We start from the raw sequence: 18,329 nt of genomic DNA, 5'->3' as shown, positions 1-18,329 counted from the left end.
TTCAAATTTATAGCCTCCTATAATCTGCATGATACCCATAGTTCTGAAAATAAATAAATAAAAAGGAAAGAAAATAAAGAAAATCAAAGGATGTTTACCCTTGTCTTGGGGAAACTGGCTCTGTTGAATGTTTTGCAAACTACAAATGAGGAAGTAATCTAATACCTGACCACGAAGTTGGATTGCCTCAGTATTTTTTTACTAAGGCAGAACTGTGGCAATGCATGTGCTAACAAGTTCTCTGCCCCAGTCCAGCCCTCTCCCCTCCCCCATGGGGAGAACTCTCTTTCATCTCGAGTGTCTGGCAGTTACCTTGGAGATGTTGGTATTGTTTTCTGGTCCTGACCAAAAGGACAGACACTTAGTTAAATTGCAAGTGACCAGTTAGAGCACATATCCTAACCCTGCATATTCCTGCATGCTTACACTGTATAAGGATGACCTATTAGTGTGTTGGTCTGCTTGACTACACTGTTAAGTGCCTTATGATCAGGAAATAAGATTTTTCCTCCTTATGCTCCTTGGGCCTAGCACTGAACTTGGCACATTGCAGATGCTCAATAAACGCTGTGGGAAAGAATTGGAAGTAGAATGCTGTTTTTTATTTGTCAGAGCTTCAATCAAAACTATAAAAAGTATGCATCAACAGATGAGTGGATAAAGAAGATGCGGTACATATGGAATGGAATATAATGGACTACCACTCAGCCATAAAAAAGAATGAAATGTTGCCATTTGCAGCAACGTGGATGGACTTGGCATTATGCTAAGTGAAATAAGTCAGACAGAGATAGACAAATACTGTATGATATCACTTATATGTGGAATCCAAAAAATACAAGAACTAGTGAATATAACAAAAAAGAAGCAGACTCAGAGGTGTAGAGAACAAACCAGTGGTTACCAGTGGGGAGAGACAAAGGGGAGGAGCAATATAAGGGTAAGGATTAAGAGTTATAAACACGTGTAAAATAAGCTACAAGACTATAATGTGCAACATGGGGAATATAGCCAATATTTTATGCTTACTATAAATGGAGTATAACCTTTAAAAATTGTGAATCACTATATTGTACCCCTGTAACTTAGTTAATATTGTACATCAACTATACGTCAATTAAAAAAAACTGTAAAGAACCATAGGACAATAATAATTTTGGAGTCTGTATAGAATCTTATTTGAAGCTTACTCATCTTTCAAAGTGTATTTCAAATGTCACTTCCTCTATGCAGTCTTCCTTGATTTTCTGAGTCAGAATGAGCACAGTCCTACAGTATCTCTATTTCAAAATGATTCATATTTACCTTCATACTGTACTTTGTTGTTTCTGTATCCACCTCTCCATCACGGCAAGTTCCCTTAGCTTTGGATGCCTCATTTTGTTTTTCTTCCTGTTCTCTCACTCTGCATCACCCAGTTTCTAGTATTAAGCAGAAATCACTCAACATTTGTTGAGTGATTAAGCAAGTACCTGAAAGATAAAAGAATGAGTGCACGCAGGCATGCGGTCTGCCATGTTTGAGAATGCCACTGAATTGTGGCTAGCTCCATTCACAAGGAAAATAATGGTCACCAAGAGGTTAAAAGTGTTCACTATTTGGTTAACTGTCAATTTGTATGCTTGCTATGTTCTGTTGCCTACCTTCTCTTCCCCCAGTTTTAACAATCCCCAGCGTTCTGCATTGCAGAGATTTGCCTGTGAAAGCAAATACCTAAGTAATTAGGAATATGAATGTTAGGTCAAACTCTTACTAGATTTGCCTCTCATTTGGCTTGGTTTTCTATCTTTACAAACCAAGAAGAGTAAACTCAATTTTGTTGAATGGCTATAAATTGTCATTTGGAGTTACAGTCAGTATAAGCCAGTTGCAATGAATATTAGTTGTTTTTGTTGTCTGGCTCCCATTTTCTTTCAAGTAACAGCACCTCAATTTTCTTTAAAAGACCCACTTATTCCCATCTCTCAGTCCCTGAGGTTGGGGCCAGTCTCCACTTCCACCTGCCTGATTGGGGATTGGACCCAGGTTCAAGAAAAATCAGTATAAGTCATTCCCACAGCCACCATGCTTGGTTCAGAATTGGGCACCTGACAATCTAGGCCAATGAGAGAATGACTTCTAGGACTTATTTTTATGTTCATTAGGATGTTGCAGTGATGGGTCTGAAGTTGTTGGGGGCCTGGATGTGGATCCCAAGAATCAAGCCAACCCACAGGAAGCAGAGTGAAAGATGTTATCATTTGATCCCTGAATCAGAAGGCAAAACATACCGCATCCGTTTTTAATTCCACAAACATAAATTCCATTTATGCTTAAGCCTGTTTGCCTTGAATTTCAGTCCCATGCAACCACAAGACTCCTAACACACTGCAGGTCTGAAACTTCCGTGTACATAGGAATGATTTAGGATGGCTTTTAAAATACAGGTTTCCGGTCTCTAAGACCAAGATACAGGTTAGGGCCCATGAACTTGCATTTTAACAAACAGCCTGGGTGCATCTAATGCAGATGATTGATGGACCAATGTTGAGAAACACTGAGAGAGTTCATGGAAGTGATAACAGTAAACAACAATGACCAGAATCAGAGGAGTTTCGAAGTATCAACATAGTAGCTGAAGGTGAAGAGCCCATCCTTTGTTCCAGTATCACAAACGGGAAAATCCATTGAGGAATTAAGAGTTGATTTCATATTCAATGGGAAATATAATACTTTAGGAATGTGAGCAGAATGCTGTGTGTGAACATATGAGAGAGATGATATCTCTTTGTCATGTTCATACCTGGTCTAGGAGCTCAACTGCCAGAGATTAATTCTGGAACAACTATCACTTCTGGTCAGTTGGTAAAAGGATATGGTGCTAGAGAGACAAGACAACTAAGGTCTTTGGCAGGTGAAGGATGTGCTATTAGTGCCATTCTCAAAGATTTTAAAATGGAATAGGTAGATATGCCAAGGGTGTCTGTTGCAGCAGGTTAGGTTTCTACTAAACTAGTCTATTTAAAAGAATCTTTAAATTGCTTTGATTTTCTTCACTGATTATACATATTAAAGCAAACACACAAAATAGATTTCTGTGTTTTGCATGTAATGAAGGAATATCTGGTATTTAGTAACGACTTCTCCCCTTAAAATAGGTATATACAGTTGTTAAATATTCCAGGGGGTATTATGGTTCCATATTCATATTTTTAATGTTGGAGAAATTTAGTTCAGTGATTTCTGCCTAAGGACCCTTGTTTCAAGATAATTTGCCCACTGCTTGTTTGGTTCCACTCAAACACAGCTGTAAGTTCTTTCTTTCTAAATTTGGAGATGAAGTGTCTGATGGCTAACATTTACCATCTGGACAAGGGGTGTGTTGGGTACTAGAGAAGAGGGGACATAGTGATGCATAGCTTCACTGTATGGCTGGGGAGTCATCTGCAGACTTTTCTATACAGTATGTTGTATCTCTTCCCTGGTTCTGACCGTTGACTTTGTAGGGTCAAAAGCAGCGATGATAGCCTATATGAGTTTTCTATCAGTCTTATCAGACGTAATGTCCCCTTTTTAGAGTTAATACTATGTCACATCTTCTGCACTCTTCTGAAATTAAATCCATAAATGAAATAATCAAGCTCCACATATTTAAAAAAATCAATACAATGCCATAACAATAATGTAAGAATACATTTATGAAAGTAATTCACAATAAAAATAATATCTATCTCAGTACGTAAGTGGTCAGCCATGACTCACGAAGAGCCACAATGAAGCAGTCAAGTGCTAATATGGAAATTTAGATTTATCCTGAATGTAACATAAAATGCAGAGTGATATAGGTGTGTTCTATCAGTGCCTCAAATACTATGAGTAGCTTTGCCATTGGTGGCATGATTTTTAAAAATGCAATAAAATCTTGGTAATATTCATACAAAGAGGACAGCCTTCCCTCATGTTATATAGTGGCCTCATTCCTCGAAACTGAGTGCATATTAAAACCTTGCAAAAATACTTTGTGCTTATGCGTAAAACTGAGTTCTAGGCTCCAAAAATGATCAACAGTTCTTTTTTTAACCTACGTGAAAGTTCGGAGGGCCATTCAAAAGTCATGTACGACCTGCGGCAATTCTTCAAGGTATGGGGCTGCATTGTGCATTTCAGGATGTCTAGTAGCCCTGGTCCCTCCCCATTACGTTGCAGCAATGCCTTCCTCCAATCATGTGACAACTAAAAATATGCCTCCTCCGCCCATTCCCACGGTGCCTTCTAAAGGACGGTATTGACTGCATTGAGGACACTCACCTATACAATCCATTCAAGCCAAGAATCATTTATTGATACATTAGACCCAATTTCCATTTATTTTCTTTCAAGTTACATTATTGGAGGGATCTCTTGTTAAGTCCCAATTAAAATGGAAGAATCATCTGTTCAGGATAGATTGTCAGCAAACTGTGGAAATTGGATAGAATCTGTGCTAGCCTTTACATTATGTATTTTAATTAAATCGCAAACAACCTCAAATTTTCAGTGATGTAAAACAACAAATATTTATTTTTTTCTCACCTATTGGTTTGTGGGTCAGCAGGGATTTTGCCAGGGTTCAGTTAGTTAGCTCTGGGCTGAAGGTTAGAAATTTGATAACTGGTATTCCCACTGCTGCTGGAGAAAATTTTCCTTATTTTGAACATCACCAGCAGCTTCTGATATATAGTTCTCAGTGAGAGAGTCTAATTGGTATAGCCAAGAATAGCACTTTAGCCGCAAGGGAAACAGGGAACATGAGTTTCTTATACTTTCATCTTATTTAGTGTGAGGCTGACTTTGCCCTAAGGCTCATAAGGTGGGTGTATATGTCAGTTTGCATTAGGTTATGCTGTTAACAAACAACCTCAACATTTCAATAGCTTAAACCAACAAATATTTATTTTTTTCCTTATACTACATATCACTTGTGGATTAGCATCATCATAATCTCTTTAGAATATGGGTTGTTAGAGCAGCCACCATCTCAAAAATTGCATTTTGCTGTGCCAGAGACAAAAAACTTGGTGAACTGGATTTTTTTAAATTACCAACTGGCTGTGACAAAAATCACTTCCAATTTCCTTTTATTAGCCAAAGCAAATCAAATGGTCACATATAATTCTAAGGAGGGTGCAAAGTATAATCCTGTCATGTGGAATCTATAAATATATGGTATACTGTACTAATGACAACCATGATGGGAAATTTCCCAAACATTGAAAGGGATTTCGGATGCTGGTCAACTGAAAACCAAGAAGACAAATGTCCACTAGAGACTGTCTTATTCATATCTTTTCCGTATATTGCCATCCTCAGTGTAATTCAGTAGTTATTAGTAACATAGTAAGTGCTGATTGAACGTCTGTTGAATAAGAGGATATGGATGTGGTTGTTTAAATTACTCAATCTCAGTATAATTGAAGCTTAAAGAGTGATACTTTGCTATTTTATCTGCACTCTGTAAAGCATGATAAATGTATTATTTGCATGCAGTGTTGCATTTAGAAAGCTTGAGAATCAGAGTGGCACACTGGAAAGAGAAAAAAGATGTTTATCTCAATATTGCTTTGAATGTGTTCACTTGTTGGTTTCCCCAAAGTTGGGACACTTTCTTCTGTGCGTAGTACAGAGTTTGGGATATGGTAAGTATTCAAGAAAAGTAGTTCTGCTGTCATTAGTTGTGTATTCTTAGGAAAGTCATGTCGATTTAGCCATAGGTTCTTGAGCTGCACACACACACACACACACACACACACACACACACACATGCAACACACACAGAATGTCTTAGTAATATTTGCCTTGTGTGTGGTAAGGATCTCCTAGACTATAAAGGAATACAATTGTGCGATTGTGGTTGTCATGTGGTGTACTTACAGCACAGTTCCTGCCACTAGGCATTCATTCAATAGACGTTTATTTAGTTTATAACAGTAACCATTTGCTCTATTCTTAATGTGGAATGGGGTGGATATCTAAGAAAGCGTGTAGTGTGCCTTTACAAAAGTTTGCCCAGGGTGCTGGGATTGAGGAATTTTGAGAACCTGGTTCCCAACAAATCAAGAACAGTGACATTCAATGGGTTTCGTCCTCACCTCTCAAAGGTCAAACACTTCACAACTGCCAATGGGGTCCCGGGGCCCGCGTTCCTTCCTTCGGTAACCAGGGCCCCTCCCGCCAGCTGTCAGCCAACTGCCGCAAAGCCCCGCCTCCCAGGGCGGCCCTCCAATCGGCCGCACGGCCCGGGCCAAACCCTCTTGCGTCACGTGACGCGACCAGACCAGCTTCCGGTTCGTCGCGGGCGGCTGACGTCGTCTGGGCCGGCGTCGCGTCAGGGCTGGCCGGCGGCGGAGGAGGCGATGGCAGCGGACACTGAGCGGGCTTGAGGGCTCGGACCTGCTCCCTCCCGCGCGACCTCGAGCCCGACCCCGCGCTGCGGCCCCAGCTCTCTCCGCTCCGCTCCTGCTCCGTCCCCGACCGCTGCCTGGGAGGAGGCGGAGGCGGAGTCCCGGGCTGGCCGTCCTGTTCGCGCCCCGGCTCGGCCCCGGATAGCCCGGCAACTGTGCAAAGAGGAGGCCGAGTCGGTAAGAGGCGGCGGCGCCTGCAGGGCCTGGAGGCCGCCTGGCCCCCGCCTGGCCGCCCGGGACACCCCAGCGCTGGTGTCTGTCTCTGGCCCGCTCCCCTCCCGCGTCCCTCTCCGTAACTTGCCGCCCCTATTGTCTGGGCGCCGCCGCTCCCTCTACCCCTCCCTTCCTTCCCCCCCTGCCGAGGGCCGGACGGCTGTCAAACCTGGAGGCGTCTCCTGCACCCTGGCCGCCCGGTCTGAGCCTTTCCTGTTTGTCTCTGGTCAGCCCCCTCCCGCCCTGCATCACCTCCCCCCCACCGTTTTTTTGGCCCCGCGGCCATTCTCTGACCATTGCTTCATTTTCCCAGGGTTGTATCTTCTAGTTGATTTACTCTTCCTTCCCGTTTGTCAGGTCCTCAGGTTTCACCACCCTTATATATTTTTGCTTTCTTGTTCGTTTTCCTTCCCGATTTTTATTCCTCTCCGTTCTCTCCGTCCCCCTTTCTCTTTCTGCTTCAGGTTTTACCCCCCTCCCCCAATAGACTGTTTATTTGTCTTACTTTTCCTTAATTCAGATCCCTCCCCATCTGCCCCTCTCCGCCCAAGAAGAAGGAAATCTTTCCTTTTCTGGCACCTCATCCCGCAGTGTCACTGGGGGGGAATTATATGTATTAACTTTGTCACTTCTTGTGGGTTCTAAGTTTGATCCTAGAAAATGTTAGTGTAACTTCTCAATTACCCCTTACTAAGTTCTCCCTGTGAAGAGCAGCAGAAAAGGTGGATTACGTTTCTACAAGTAACTGCCTTGTGTGTTGCACACTGACCAGACCGCTATTAAAAATATTCATACTACTGTTTCTTTTGCACCAAACGCCCTCTGGCTGAGCCTACTGTTAACTTTAATGCATTAATCTTTGCTGCTGCCCTGGCAGGCAGGAGGATATCCCCCCCCCCCGCCCACCCCCATGAGTAGTTAAGTTTGATTTTACGTATTTTTATGACATGTATTGCTGTATTTGGCATATGTGGCATGTATTTTCCCTTAGCAGATTCTTTCTAAGAGGAAAGGGCAGTTGGTTTTTATGCTTGCTGTTTTGTCCCTTTAGAATTGTGACAAAACCATTGAAAAAACATGAGACAGTTGTGTGTTTTCTTTTTTAAATTGGGAGGGAGCATAGTCATATTAGTAATTCTAAATTTCAAAACGGTTTTAGAGATTTCTCCTCTCCCCCAGTAGGTTTCCATTCCTGATTAAATATTATATTTTGATTGGGCTGTTGCAAAATGTATTCATATTCCTCTGGTGCTAGTTAGTGAAAAAGAGGCTACCTCAAGTGTGCTAGCTCGCCACTGGCCAAGAGGATTGTGAATATTCCACATGTTCGTGGTCTAGAGAGGAATAGGTATTCCTTTGTAGTTTTTTGTTTGAACGTACAACCATTTTTATTGTCAGTGTGGGTACTGTCTATGTTGAAATATAGTAGAAATAAATTCTCAGAGTTAAGAAATGTCTGTATCATTGTTGCTTGTTGAATGTGAAGAAAAAGAAAGAAATTTCCTCTGCAAGTTTATATGTTAAATTAAAATTATTGAATCATGTGCTACCAAGGTGGGAGATTATAGGTAATGAAAAATCCTAATCACAAGGGGAATACTAAATCTGCACTGGAAGAGTGTGTCTGCTGTTTCTTCCATCATTGTGTTCTTTAGTGTGTTATCAAGTGTTTTATGTTACAAGGCACTCAATAAATATCTGTTGAAAAACTTGGTTAATTTGTTCTCTTAAGAATTTCAATAGTCATATGCCAGAATACTCAATTGTCCTGAGTTTTCAAAGACAGAAAAACATTTTCAGCTGTTATCCTGAAGAATTTTCTTGGGTATTTTTGAGTTAAAATTTAAAGCATTTTAGCCATTAGTTAGTTTTAATCCCCATCTATTCATTCTTTTAAAGTAGTTAGCTTTTTAATCTCCCTTTTCTTAATTCATTGTTAAGATTGCCTGCAAGTTGTACAGTACTTTACCTAGAGATATTGGTAATCATCATTCAAATTTCTTAAAAATTTGGCAGTTATTTTAACTTCTCATGTAATGTTTAAAAAATTCTGTTTAATCCCTTGTGCCTTTCATGCATCAGAATCTAATTTTTTTTTTTTTCTCTTGAGGTAGTGAAAAGAGAATTCCGAAGAACAGGATCTCAAGATGAGTAAAAAGCCCCCAAATCGTCCTGGAATCACTTTTGAGATTGGTGCTCGTTTGGAGGCACTGGACTACTTACAAAAATGGTATGGAAAATATGGAGCCCTTGACCTAAAGCATGATATCTGTAGTTTCACATGGGCTGGTTAATTGCTCTTCTTCTGACAGTGGCAGAAACATTAACTTGTTCACATTTTGAGTAAACATATACGTTGTTTATTTAGTTTTCCTACTCTTCAGATTTTGCAGTTACCATTACTCTTTTGTACTTAATATGAGCTCTGTGGGTGGTAGGAGGGAGAAGATTAATCCAGATAACCAGATTCCCAAGTTTCAGAAAAAACTTGATGCAAATCTGCTTTTTTTGGCCTGTGTCAGAGGTGGTCTTTCAAACTGCAGAATATGTTGATGGTTAGCAGAGTTGTCATTCACTGTTCCACCTAAAACCAAAACCCAGTTTACCTCCTCCTTCCCCAGAGTGCACTGACCTAAAGGCAGGTTGTTACTGTTTCCAGTTTTAAATGAGTAATCCTTTCAGGCCTTCCCTTATTTCTTCTCCTATACCAGCCATCTGTGATAAGGGGTGAATTCAGACACCTCCAACATACCCCTACATACAATGGTGTAGGAGAAATTGGTTACCTAGGATAAAATCACCACCTGGAAAGGAGAGAAGGGGAAATAGCACACACCAGGATCACTGGACTGCTGTAGGAATGAGAATTCCCTCTTTCTCCTAGGGAATGCCTTCCTCATTCCTGTTAGCTGGCCTCCAGTTCTGTTCTCTGGGTGGCTGTCTCTTGGTTCAGCCTCAGTTCCTCTTGAAGCCCATTTATTTTGATGAGGAATCTAGCAGTTCAACAACTTTACCAGCCTTTTTGACATTTTCTTTTCACTACAACTCCCTTTAAAATGTAGTGGGCATTTTGTAGATTTGTCTTTGATGGATTTGTATTAAGTCAACTTCCTGAGTTGGCAATGGCAGGCAGAGAAATCTTGATTAGTCATGATACTTGACTTTAGACCAGCCTGGGTTTTTTTTCTATTAGCAAAAACGAAGGTGTTGGAACTCTGCAAACGTCCGTGACCCCCAGCTTAATGGGCTCTGCTTGGGACAGTTTGAATCTATAGTTTGAGATGGGAAGGCACAGTTATTTGGCCTCATGCCTCCAAGCTGCATCTCAGTGAGTGCTTCTTTTTAGGGGGCTTAATTACTCTCATCAGCTGGAGAATGTACACAGCGTTCTCAGGAGGGGCTTGGAAAGCACCCGGGAACCAGGCAGTAGCATCTCTCCTAGTCACGATGGTAAACTGTGTCTCCAGATGTTGCCTAATGTTTTTTTTTGGGGGGTTGGGGAGTGGAGGGCTTATGTGCTCCTGATAGAGAGCCACTGCATTAGACCATACGCTGAAAGATGCTATTTTAGTCAGTAATTGGCTCTCTTTGGTTCTGATTTTGACCAAAAGAAGCTTTTTGCTCTGAAGGGACACACTATTGAACCTCTCTGTGATACAAGAGTATGAGAAATGCTACTTCTTTGATGTTAAATTATTTTTTTTCTTTTTTTAAAGTTACTGGCTTTTTGAATTATTAGTTAATTCATATTACTCTTTTCTTAGGCTTCCAAACTGACAAAGTTGCAATTGAACTAGCTTCCAGTTTTGGAAAAGCACATAGTTTATTAGTTCTCCCAATGGCCTTAAGGGATATTGGCATAATTAACTGGTATTAGTAAGAAACTCACTTTTAGTGGTGAAATATTTCCTAATTCATCAGCTGTTGAATCGGTGATTCAGTAGTTAAAAAGATTATGAAAAAGAACTACTTAAAAAATTAAGTCTGAGTTTGCTTTTAGAGTATTTGGAATGTCAGAAAACAAATAAAAGTTGTAGCTTAATTTTTTCATTATCTTATGCTTCTCATCAAAAAATTCCCAGGTGCTTAGATAGAGTGATATCATGCAGATGTACTCATTGATGAAGGTTAGATTTAATTTTAATGACCCCAGTAATAATGGTCTCTTTAAAGTGAGTAAACATTAGCCAGAATAATCACATACGATAATCACTGCAACTTGCTGTCAGTTCGATTTTTGTGAGCTCATTTATACGACGATTTTAGCATTCTGCTCTAGTGGGGCTTTAATTACAAAAGCATTAAGAGTATTGTATATACATATTCTAGGTAATTGAAAGAAATAATTTTCTCGTGACTTTGTTACTGTCAGTAGTCTCAAACAGTGTTTCGGCTTGGGTGGCCCTTTAATTTAGTATTAAAGTACTTTACTGTAGGACAAGTAATTAACTGCTAAGATTTATTGAATTTTATATGGGGCACAAAAGAAGTTCTGTGAGACGTGGTGCTCTTAACAGATTTTATTTTTAAATGGGATAAACTTTATTCTTTATATTGTTTCTTTTGTTATGGGCCATTCTGTATCCCCTATAAATTCCACACAGTTTTGCTTTAATATCATGTAAAAATATAGAAGGATTATTTAAGTGTTGAGAAACTTTGATATCCTTATGAGGGCAAAACAGTTAATCACTGAAAATATACTGAACTAATTTCCTTCCGTCTTTCATCCCTCCCTCTCTACTTTCTTTCATATTCTCTTTGGGTTGCATCCATATTGAGTGCTTAGTCTTCCACATTTATTCATTCAGTTGGAATAGTATTGAGGCCCTATTCAATACTATTCCATAAATGTCTTTTGAATTATAGGCATTGGACAGGGAGGGACAGGCAGAAATGCAAGTATTACTTACTCTCTTTGTACGTAAGACATTTACAATAAGCAGTATAGCTATTACTAGGAAAATGACTTATATGTTGATACATTAGCTTTTAAAGAGAAGTACGGAGGGAAAGTTGTGATAGTAGGGCACCTGAATGCCCATTTGTCTTATATGTAGAAGGTTTGTCCTATGTTAAAAAAAGGAAAATATTTTTTAGTATGTACTCTAGAAATAAAAGGATAAACTCTAAATTTAGTGGACAGAAATTAAAGTTAAGCTCCCACATTTAGGTTTGGGGTAGATTTGATTTAAGAGGAAGACTCAACCTATTTTTGGGGGGGAAAGTACATTATTATTCCTTGAGCAAACCATATCACATATTCTTTAAAGTTCAGAAAGATACTTCATCCTCGAAAATACACTCCACATTTTAAGTAGCAGTTTATCACTTTTTGCTTTCAAAGTAATTTTCCAGTTACATCGGAAAACCCTGGTGGTTTGATTATTTACCAATACTAATGAATGCAGGCCCTGAGCAGCCAGTGAGAGGCCAGTCGCCTTCTGTTCCAGTGTGTGGTTTTTGATACCTGGATCTCTTCTCTTTTTTTAACATCTTTATTGGGGTATAATTGCTTTACAATGGTGTGTTAGTTTCTGCTTTATAAGAAAGTGAATCAGTTATACATATACATATGTTCCCATATCTCTTCCTGGATCTCTTCTATATGGACTAAATCTAACTCCTACTGAGAAGTGTGGGTTGCTTTAATTTTTAAAAAATTTGTAGTTTTACTCAAAACATTTTAATGTCTTTCTCAACAGTCTTTTAATTTAAAAGTCTTTGAAAAGGCTTTTAATGTGTTAATGTTCACAGCTAACACAGTCAACCATTTTCTGTCTTATCTCCCTCATATATGCCACTGCAGCCTCTGTATATCCAAACCTGAACATATTAGCTTTATAATTTCTTTATAATTTCTTGAATGCAGTCACATCATAAGAATGAAGATAAATACAGGTCGTTGATACAGGAGTGTGTTTGGGGAAAGAGAAAGTTCAGAGTTGAAGTTATATTTGAGACACTATCAGTGGATTCTAAAGAGGAAAGAGGCAGGTTCAAATTCAGACTGCCACTTTCTGATCCTGTAAATATGAGTTAAGTCCTTGAACTTGGTTGGCTTAGCAGTAAAATGCAAGCAGTGTTACTGACTTTTACTTACAGAATTATTTTAAGGATCAAATAAAATAATGTATTTAAACTTGCTTCAGATTATATAAAATAATACATAATTATAAAGCACTGAGGTAAATGCAAGGGAAGAGGGAGAGTTGAAAAACTTATCTTTGGGGATCTGAAGACTCAATGTGTAAGTTTTTAAGTGTAGCCTTAGTGTTGACATGAGAATGGCCTGGAATACAGAAGGAATATCATGTCATTGCAACATGCTATAAAACCTTTTTGAGGTGATGATAAAATCTTTGTTTTTGCAGAGTTTTATAATTTAGAAAGCACCCTTAAAAATGTTAAAGTATCTAATCATTCTGAACGTTGTTCAGTAAAAAATGTGATAAACCAGTTTTGACTACTGATTTAACTTTTTGACTGAAATTAGAATACTCTATAGCAAGTTTTAGTTGTGAAAACAAAACAAAGTAATATGCTCTGGTGTTACTCTTCAACTTGAAATTATAAAGTCATTTTAAAATATTCAGATGAGTTACGCTCGTCCAACCTTTATTGGAATATTTCTATGTAATTCTCTTCTAGATCTAAAGGAAAGGAAAAGGAAAGATAAAAAAAATGTGGAGATGTCTGCAAGTACAGAGTTTGATAGAACAGTATAAATTTGAATTGACAAATGCTGTTTCCACACATTTGGAGTTTTTTGAACTATATGGAACATTTGCAAATGTGAGTTTTTAAACTGTTCATGAACAGAATTTTAGTAGAGTGGGAAAATCAAAGAAATTTAGATTGTAGGAAGTACAAATACTTTCTAATTTAAATAAAATTACGTATTGTCTGAATTAAAAGGGATTGTCTTTTACTGATTGGATTTGCTATTCAAAGGAAAACACTAGTAGAGATAAGTTGTGTGATCTATATTTGGAACAGAAGTGTGCTCCTGAAAAGTAGTATGTAGATGAAATTTAAAAACTGAAAACACATTTAAATTACATTAGGTGAGTTTGGAATTTGTAGAAACCATAGGTGAATACTTTTAAAATATTATTTTGCTAATATAAATAAAATTTGTCCTTTTGTATGTTGACCTTTCCTAAATCTCTTTGTACTTGGAAAGTATTGATTCTAATTTTGAGTCACCACCTTTGACAACCTAATTTCAGCTGTAGACTCAGAAAAATGTACAATTGTGTTTATATACCAAAATAACTGAGTAATATATATTATGGGTGGTGGCAGAAAACTTACCCGTGGACTCCAGATTAAGGACCCTGCCTGTAGAGAATTTCAAACTGAAATTCATAAGACTTGTTTTTAAATTCTGAGATTCTTTACATTCAGAAAGTCACAAGTTTTGAATCCTAAGATCTAAGTGAACCCTCAGTTTAATAATCATCAAACAGGTCTGCACCAGTGTACAAACATTTTAGTAGTTTAAGTTTTAAATTTTCCACAAAAGAAAACCCCATGAACTTTTAAAGATAAAGTTCTCCCTTCCCCTCCCCTTCCCCCCCCCACAAAAGAATGTTGAAAGCAAGATTAGAAATAGGAGTAGACATATTTATTTTGAAACACACCTGCTTTGTTCTTATTGTTCTTTCTCTAATAGTCTTCCTTTCATTATGTTGATTCATGTTTTTCTTTAATTGAGCTTTTTCTTTTCTGCTCAAATTTTTTGCTTATCCTAGATTTCTTGAAAGGCAAGAGAAAAGGAATATTGAAAAAAGTAAATTTAACTAAAGTCAGAAAATGTGGGTTCTAGGTGCTGTTCTGCCATGGACTGTGGGACTTTGGAGACTTACTTTTCTGCTTTAATGTCCTTAAAGTGAAGGTGTGACATATTCAGTGATCTCTCAGATTGCTTGAACTGGAAACTCAAGCTCTTTTATCTACTTTTCACCTATTCAGGGGTGACAGGTTTTTTAATCTCACTTTTAGATAGGTAAGTAATGGCTTGAGGCAGAAGTAAAGTAGGCAAGGACTATAAGTCCAATGTAGTTTGCTCAAAACTGCTGGTCTCTAGAAGAAGAGAAAATGTATTGAAAAAGGTGGAGAAAGGTGAATATAATTGGGAACAAAAATATAGAGGTTTGAAGTATTTGTAGAATAGTGGTATTGGGCCGGTAGTTACTCTTTCTACATCCTGCTCTCCCATCATTTAAATGCTTTCTCATTAACTGTTTAATTTTGAAATTACTTAGAATCATAACTCTTGGCTTTAGTACTTTAACTCACTAACTTTCTGTGTAGTACCCATTCACTAACACATTGGTTCTCTTACAAAGTTCGTTGATCCTACAGTTTCGAAAGTGATTCAGGTGAAGTCTGAAAGAGTAGTTCTTAAACATGAGCCTGCGTAAGAATCACCTGAAGCGTTTGTGAGGCACAGATTCGTGGGCCCAACAGCTACAAGCTTCTGATTTAGTAGATCTGAGGTGGGGGCGATAATGTGCATCCTCACAGGTCTCCACATGATGCCGATGCTGCTGGTCTAGGGACCACATACGAGAACCACCGGTCTAGACCATACAGAATTGTTAACCTGAAGATATAGTTTTTGAGGCGGACAGCCGTGGAAATATCCTGGATTATTTTTTGAATTTATAGTCTGTTTTAACTGTTTATGTTAGTTGGAGGAAGTTAAAATGTAAGTATGGACAAAGTGATGCATGATCCAGAAATCCTTTTTTGTTATTTTTCAGTACAACAGAATATATTGAGATGCGCGTACTCTGGTGTGCATCAGTTTTCTTGCTCCTCTTTCTGTGGTCCCAAGCGCTATCTGGCTGGATAGTTGTTAGGGTTTAGGCCCTTGTTGCTTTATTTAAAAAAAAAAAAAAAAAAGGCTCCCTGTGGTTACGGTTAATCATGGATTGACTTTTATTGTTCTGTGCCTTGTGTGCGTTCATGTAATGGCAAGGGTTGGATCACGAGAGAAGACAGTTTTATTTGCTTATCTGATATTTGGTTGAAGTTCGGTCATCATCTATCACACGCATCCAGTTCCCTATTTGTTACATTTTTCCTGCTGAACATTATTATTATGTGTTGCGAGATTTAACACTTGTCTTACCACATTATGTAATGCTTTGTTTTGTGGTGAGTAATTGATTAAAGTCAATAATTAGGAAATAATTTATCTGTGGTGGTAATCAATTTTACAAAAAAGAATGTTTTGCAATTCTAGCTTCGCTAAGTAGACAGAACTGTATCTGCAGATGCTTAAGGGTTTTTAATTTTATTTTTAAATTATTTTTTTAACTGAGGGAGAGAATACTAGCTTTAAAAATTGGTAGTATAATTTCTTAAAAGAAATTAACATGGTATTGAAAAGGCAGCTTAGTTTTGTTATTCTTCATAAGGGTTTCAGTGTTTTAGTATTTTATATGACATTGTATTGAAGAACTATTGACTGTTCCTCCTACAGATCATTGATCAGCAGATAAATTTTTTCTTCTTATTAAATTAGAAACTAGTATGTAAATATTACGTTATTTCAGTCATTAAAGTTAACACAACTTGGAGAGAATTGTTGCAATAAAATTGAAGAAAGAATGTGGATATTTAATATTCATTGTGTCTTAAAAGTCTGTTTTCTCATTGCCAAAAAACCAACCGTCTTCAATTAAAAATGAATACGTTTCTACTACATCATGGGTAGGTAAAGTACTGAAGAATAAGCTACTGATGTGAAATGAATTATATACAAGGCCTAGCCCCTTTTACTCATAAAAGGTGCCCAGCAAAATTCATTGAATTTTGGTGAGTTGGTAAAGAATGAGCCCAAAAGTTTCGGGGATATTCTGAAATCTGGTTACCATTGCAGAACACTACTGCAAATGGATTGTGACTTACTGGCTGAAAACTAAGCATAAAATGATATTTGTCAAACTATTATGAATTACACAAGGGAGGGGGGATGTTTATTTTGTACAGTATAATAAAAGCTGTTTTCCATACTCTCTGGGCTAACGAAAAGCTTTACACATTTTATTTTGTATCAGAAGCAGAAGAGTAAATTTGCAAGAAAAAATAAACAGATAACTTGATTTTATATTGTTTTTGTTTTCAGGACCTCTTGATAAAGAGCCCCCTATATTTGAAATACTGCAGTAAGTTTTACAAGAGCTGAAAATGATCAGTTGTAAGATGCAGAATATATAATGATCAAAAGCAAATTCTTTAAGAGATAGACAAACCTCCATTCAGGGATCCACCACTGTTTCGACTTGAGAAAATTACTTGACTTTCAGAGCCTCTATGACCTCCTTAAATAACTGGGAACAGTAGTAGTACCTAACTCAAATGGTTCTTTGAGGATAAGCAGGACAGTGCACATTTAGAGCTCTTCATGTTTTCTGCCACATGGTAGGCACTTAATAAATGTTAGCTTTATTAATAATAATAGCATGAATATTAGTTATTCTAAGAAAGTAGAATCTAACAGGAGAGGAGTCAGTGTAAATTCTTAAAACTTTAACATAGGTGTGTAAGCATATATGATTATCTGTAGTATTAAAATAATTTTTAAATGCTAAATATTAAGAAATAGAAATTGGGTGGACTGCAACCTGCTAGAGTTTGGAGTTTTGTAACAGAATTAAATAACAAAGAATGGTCATGTTGGCCTGAACAAATTATATGAAGTACATAAACTTTGAGTAGAATACTGGTGGCGTTTTTGGTGGAGTGGGAAAGGAATTTTTGATAGTCTAATTGATTCTTACAGCAGGAGACGGTCATGAGCATAAAGGCTATGGGGTGGGCACTTTGATTTGGTCAGCACGGTTGGTATGAATGAATGTAGGCATGGCAAGGAGGTAGAGAAGAACAGGAGTTTAAATAAATCCAGTGATTTGAAATGAAACCTTAATTTGAAAGGTGGCTGCTCTGAGTTACTGAAGCAAAATACCTAGCTAACTCTGATCTTACCCATTCTTTGCTGCAAAGATTATGGACAGGTAGGAAGCAGGGTGGTCTGGCTGCTTGTGTTGAACATGTGTCCTGGGGATGAATGAGTCTGAAAAGAGGGCCTGAGGGATAATGCACTGAGATCCTTAGAATTCAGTGTTGTAAAAGATGTGATTTTGACATATATAACCATCCTCTGAATGTTCTTGAAATTCTATTAATAGACTCTTTGGATTTATACTTTATTTTGGAATATCAGGTTTGAATTAATCAAAAGGGTTTTGTTTTCAGTCTGTTCCTCAAGTGTGAAACAAATTAACATGCAATACCTACAAGCACATCATCTAAAAGTACTGTAATAATGGGTGACATTGTTGTAGAGAGTGAATGGTGAGAAAACACTAGAAAATTACAAAGCATAATGTAAATGTAAAGTATTTCCAGGAAGCTAAAATTTTAGAAGGTTAGCAGGTTATAGGAATATTATGTTTGCTTTGGACTTCATTCTACATTAATTTTTATTATTTGGCAAATAATCCTCTTCCTGACAATTGTATGTAAGGAAGGTCTCTATTTCTATCTCTTGCAATATGTTTTAGTCATTTTTTATGATGCCATGTTAGAGTTTCTTGCTTATGCAATTCTTATCAACAAGACTGTTCTGAATTGTGAATTCTAACTCCCAAAGATTCTGCTAACATTTAAATTATGTTTAAG

At 37.7% G+C, this 18,329-nt stretch overlaps 1 protein-coding gene across 5 annotated transcripts in view; it reads left to right on the top strand.

The window, feature by feature from the left end:
- The first annotated feature begins 6,368 nt into the window (after positions 1-6,368).
- The window catches only part of PHF20L1 (PHD finger protein 20 like 1), a 78,874-nt gene continuing 66,913 nt past the window's right edge, over positions 6,369-18,329 (top strand). For 3 of the 5 annotated variants that reach the window (XM_082674432.1, XM_082674430.1, XM_082674434.1), the window contains exons 1-2: positions 6,369-6,596; positions 8,747-8,862. In XM_082674432.1, coding sequence (XP_082530558.1) covers positions 8,780-8,862 — 83 coding nt within the window. In that variant the 5' untranslated portion in view covers positions 6,369-6,596; positions 8,747-8,779. Of the gene's footprint in view, positions 6,597-8,742; positions 8,863-13,299; positions 13,428-18,329 lie in introns of those variants that run through there. The other 2 variants (XM_082674431.1, XM_082674433.1) reach the window with 2 other exon arrangements.

Source organism: Grampus griseus, assembly GCF_964374135.1.
Source record: "Grampus griseus genome assembly, chromosome: 17".
Classification (NCBI taxonomy): Eukaryota; Metazoa; Chordata; class Mammalia; order Artiodactyla; family Delphinidae; genus Grampus; species Grampus griseus.
The sequence above is the reverse complement of the archived record's forward strand: the minus strand, read 5'-3'. Positions and strand labels throughout refer to the sequence as shown.